General features: G+C 37.4%; 1 protein-coding gene across 1 annotated transcript in view; it reads right to left on the bottom strand.

Moving 5' to 3' along the window:
• pip5kl1 (phosphatidylinositol-4-phosphate 5-kinase-like 1) overlaps positions 1-4,781 on the bottom strand; it is a 14,968-nt gene that overhangs the window by 5,954 nt on the left and 4,233 nt on the right. The window contains 3 exon segments of the mRNA XM_035668216.1: positions 428-552; positions 1,398-1,552; positions 1,640-1,690. Coding sequence (XP_035524109.1) covers positions 428-552; positions 1,398-1,552; positions 1,640-1,690 — 331 coding nt within the window.

Raw genomic sequence — 4,781 nt, 5'->3', positions numbered from 1 at the left:
GTAAAATTACAGGCTTGAAAAAAAAGTAGCCCAAAAAACGACTTTATTACAGTAACATGTGTAATTCGTAACTTCCATCCCTGGTATGAAGTACTTCTAATTCAATTATGATAATCAATTATGAATGATGAATTATTTTAATTCCATTAGCAGCTGTGACCTCACAGATATGGTATGTAGTTAGCATTTCAATAAGCCTTTTCAGTCTAGAGGGAAGTCCAGCAGCACTTTTCCCCCATTTAAAAACCTTTAGTCAACACACATGTGAAACCTTCCCACACTCTGTCTCAAAATAATAAAACCTATGATCAGATATAGATATGTATTAATCAGTGTAGTGTAAATAAATAGTCTAGTCTAATGAGCTAGTGCGCTTACTCTCCTTTGTTTAGATATCTTGTCATTGCACGTGTGTGTGTGTGTGTACCTAGAAACTTGACAAGCAGTGAATGGGGATATTTCCTCAGATGTTCAATGTAGATCTTCAGGTTGGCCAGAAGAAATTTGATTTCCCTTTTGTTCTGGGTCTTCAAAAAGAAGCGCTTATCATTTCTAGAAGTTCAAAAGCATTGAGTAAGTAGATCTCTATCCCATCAATGATACAACATACCAAACTCCTCTTACACTTTTAGAATGATGATATTCTACATTTTGTCTAAGATTTGACAGATACTGACACAAAATATTGGACATATAGTGATTAAATGTGTCATTCAGCTTTAGAGCTGCAACAACTTGCTTTCTTAAACTGATAAAAAGATTTTTTTTTTTAAAAAGATAAAAGAGGCAGTTGCACACATAAGCAAGCCTCTGTCATAGTTTTTTATACTCATGGAGAATACATACATGTAATATAATACAATATGTTGTCATAGTAGATGGAAAAAAAGAAGAGGAATATGAGGAATTTATATAAAAATCTATAAAGAGACAAACAAAATTTCCATTTACTACAGTGAGTATTTCACCCATAAGGATGTTTCAATGAATCATGTCAGAAATAGAGGAATTTAAATCATTCATATAGAAAAATAAATTTGAGAGATGCCAAAGGTAACCAACATCTTTTGGACACAGGACGAGGATGAGGAAAACTAATGTGCTCTAATGTTTCATCTCTCATATTACAAAGGTAAAAGGGTCCCCTTTCTGCAAATGTGTAAACCTTATGAATTATTTTGAAAGGAGTTTCTTTGATCTCGGCACTGTGCATGTGTAAGCTAATTTTCTGTTATTCCTGGGCATGGTGTTAGCTTAAGGCAACAGTTGGGGTTAGAGAGTAAGAGTTATGGTTACAGATACATGCAGGGCTAAAGGTTAGGCAAATAGGATTTCATTCCAAAACAAAGGTTTGCTTCTTATGAAAACAGTGGAACCACGGCGTGTGAGTGACTCACGTTAGGAAGAAGTCGGCCTTGCTCTTGGAATTGCTGATGAACTGGAGGTAGCAGTTTTCAGAGCATAGCGACTGCTGATACTCCTGCTCCGTCATTCCTAAAGAGCCACGCAGGCTGGCAAACACTGGGCCTGCAAATGTCTCCATTGTGAAATCCTACACACACACGCGCAACTAAGTATACAGTTGGTGGCATTCAACACAATAATTAATTTGAGTCCTGTTAGTTATTGAGACACCTACCTTATGAATCTGAGTGACCTCTAATCTGAAATCATCATCTGAAAGTTCGTTCTAGAGTGGGGCAAAGAGGACAGATGTCAGGGAGAATAAGAAAGGCAACTTGTATAGTAACTAAGCTTAACACACTGCTTTGCCAATGTTAAAGCTGCAGTAGATAACTTTTATAAAAATAACTTTTGTCATATTCGCTGAAACTTTCACTATATCCTGACAGTAGTACATGAGACAGTAATCTGTGAGAAAATCAGGTTTCTATGGCTCGAAAACAACAAATCAGAGCCTAGAAAGATGGTAGGCTTTGTGACCCTGGGAATGAGACTCAACAATTGACTATCTTCAAGCCTCCATCCCCAAGCGTCTGTCTTTCTTTCTTGGAAGGACTGCAGCTTAATAACATGGGTTGCCATGGCAGAACAGCCTGATATCACAATGCACAATGTCAACTATGAGATCAGTGGCGATACCAGCACGGGGAAAGTTGTGATGCATTTGTGGTAAAACAGCTTTGTCGTGATTTGGATTAGCACCCAAGAGGGCAGATAATCTGTGTACCTACCTACCTTTGATATGTCTAAAGCCACTGTATGTTTTACAAGGTATTAAAAGGTATCTGTGTGTGTATGCGTGTGTGTTTTTGGGACTGAACAACAACACAACAGACAGGACAGTCACGCATCAGCCTGCTGAGTCAGCAGAGTGTGTGTGACTGGGATTAGGGTGAAACAGCAGCACTGTGTGTTAAACTGCCCTGTGACTGTTCATTCAGCAGCAGCAGGTTGGACACACTGCATACCTGGTTTAAGGCCTGGGTCAGGAGGCATTCTCCCTTTCAGCTGTGGTATTTGTTGACTTTCATAGAGAGGAGGAAAACAACCGCTGCAACTAACAATTGGTGCTCTTTTTAGATGATGCTCTTTTTAAAATGTGTTTTTAAAATATTTTTAACCTATAGAAATTGCAGCTAGAGGTTTTTTGACTCAGAGAAATAAAGTGGCCACATAATGTAAATCTGTAGCACAAGAAATTGTGGTGTGTGATTCTGAAATAAACTTTAGGGCCCATGTAAAGTACATCACCATGTCTGCTTTCCATAATCTAAAAAAAAAAAATAGTTAAAGTGCATACATTTTTCTGTCTGATCGACACAGAGAGACTAATGCACGCATTTGGGGTGGCTGTGGCTCAGGAGGTAGAGTGAGTCGTCCCCTAATCGAAAGGTTGGCGGTCCAATCCCCGGCTCATACAATACAGATATACAAGATACAAGTTACATTAATAGATTTTCTTATTAATTTTAAATTCCTTTTACTCGTCTTTAAAGGTCCAGTGTTTGACATTGAGGAGGATCTATCAGCAGGAATTGAATATAATATTAATAGGTACGTTTTCATTAAATGAGCCATTTTTATTTAAAGAGAGATGGGCTCTCTTCTGGCAGAGTATGCCATGTTGAACTAGTTTTTTTTACAGTATCCCAGAACAGACAAACTAAACAGTGCCTCTACACTTTTGTGTCTTCCGCAAGTGTAGTTTATCTTACATACCTGGAAGGCTGAACGGAATTCAGTTGATTGCAATCTGAAAATTCATGCTAGATGCCACTAAATCCTACACACTGGTCCTTCAAAGCTCTCCATGGTCATGCACCAGTGTATTTATCTGATCTGCTTGCAATATATACCAATCAACCATAACATTGTGACCACTGACAGGTGAAGGGAATAACACTGATTATCTGGTTATCAGGGCTCCTGTCAGTGGGTGGGAAATATTAGGCAGCAAGTGAACATTTTGTCCCCAAAGTTAATGTGCTAGAAGCAGGACAAATGGGCAGTGTGAGGATTTGAGCGACTCTGACAAGGGCCAAATTGTGATGGCTAGACAACTGGGTCATCTCCTGTGGTTAGTCCTGAATCCAGATTGGCTCATACGGAATGTATATAGCTGTTTCTAGACCTCAAAGGTCCTTTGAGTCAAAAGTGTTTCCAATGAATTGTCTGACCAACTGTGAAAACTTGTCACAATCTCCCCCTCTGTTCCTGAGTTATGGTGTTGAATATTGGCACAAAATTTTTTTTTTTAGAACACTGTGAGATCACAGTGACCTTTAAAACATGTCGTCACAATTCTTGAGTCCTTAACCCCAGCCCTAAACCTTTCAGTCAAAAGTTTCACCAATTCATCACCGACCAATTGTAAAATCTGTTTTTTTGAGGGGGAGACTTTTGACCACCAAATTCAAATCAGTTCATCCTTGAGTCCAAGTGGACATTCAAATTTGAAGGTATTCTCTCGAGGCATAAAATGTTTGTTGTTTCAACACAGATATATTACTTGTTTCTAGGTAAATAAAAATACAACAAACAAAGTGTGTGAAGCAATACACATCTTTCTGTCCAGAAATCTATAAACTGGTTTGAAAAGTTGTAAATTTAAGTTTGCTTTGTTAATGTATGTATGTTTCGTATGCTACTGGATACTTGAATTTCCTTCGGGATAAATAAAGTATCTATCCATCTATCTATCTATCTATAGCTCTGCATTTATTTGCAAATCTGAAAGATTTGTTAGAGCAGTGGTTCTCAACTGGTCTTACCAAGGATCCACATTATTCCATAGTCATTCAGTTGGAACCCACTTTCATAGCATATATTTTTAGCGCTGCAAAAAGGAAGGGTGCTGTTTGATCTGAATGCCTTGCATACTTCTACACACAGTCATATGGCTAGTATGCAACCCACACAAAAAAATTGTTCAACATAAAAGACTTTCTTCCCTTTATTCAGAGCATATTACTATATATATATATATATATGATAAACTGTGTATAAAAAAGTATGAACTTTACAATGAACCCAAATGCTGAACACAATAACTGCAGGTAATTCATGTAAAATGAGAGATTTGGATTAATTTTGATTTTATTTATTTATTAATATTTATATTATTATTTCCTGTGAATATTGATCAGAGATGAGTATGTTAGCCTAAATTAATCCACCCCCCCAGTCATATTAATACTCACATTCCTCGAGGCACAGGCCGAGGAGGTGGAGTAGCAGCCATATATGATTCAAGCGTTTTAATGGACCCTAAACCTAAACTAAATTATAATTAATTTGAAAGTCTTGTTCTTAGTCTT

Source organism: Morone saxatilis, unplaced genomic scaffold, assembly GCF_004916995.1.
Source record: "Morone saxatilis isolate NCDOM2014 unplaced genomic scaffold, NCSU_SB_2.0 Contig21, whole genome shotgun sequence".
NCBI classification, from domain to species: Eukaryota; Metazoa; Chordata; class Actinopteri; family Moronidae; genus Morone; species Morone saxatilis.
The sequence above is the reverse complement of the archived record's forward strand: the minus strand, read 5'-3'. Positions and strand labels throughout refer to the sequence as shown.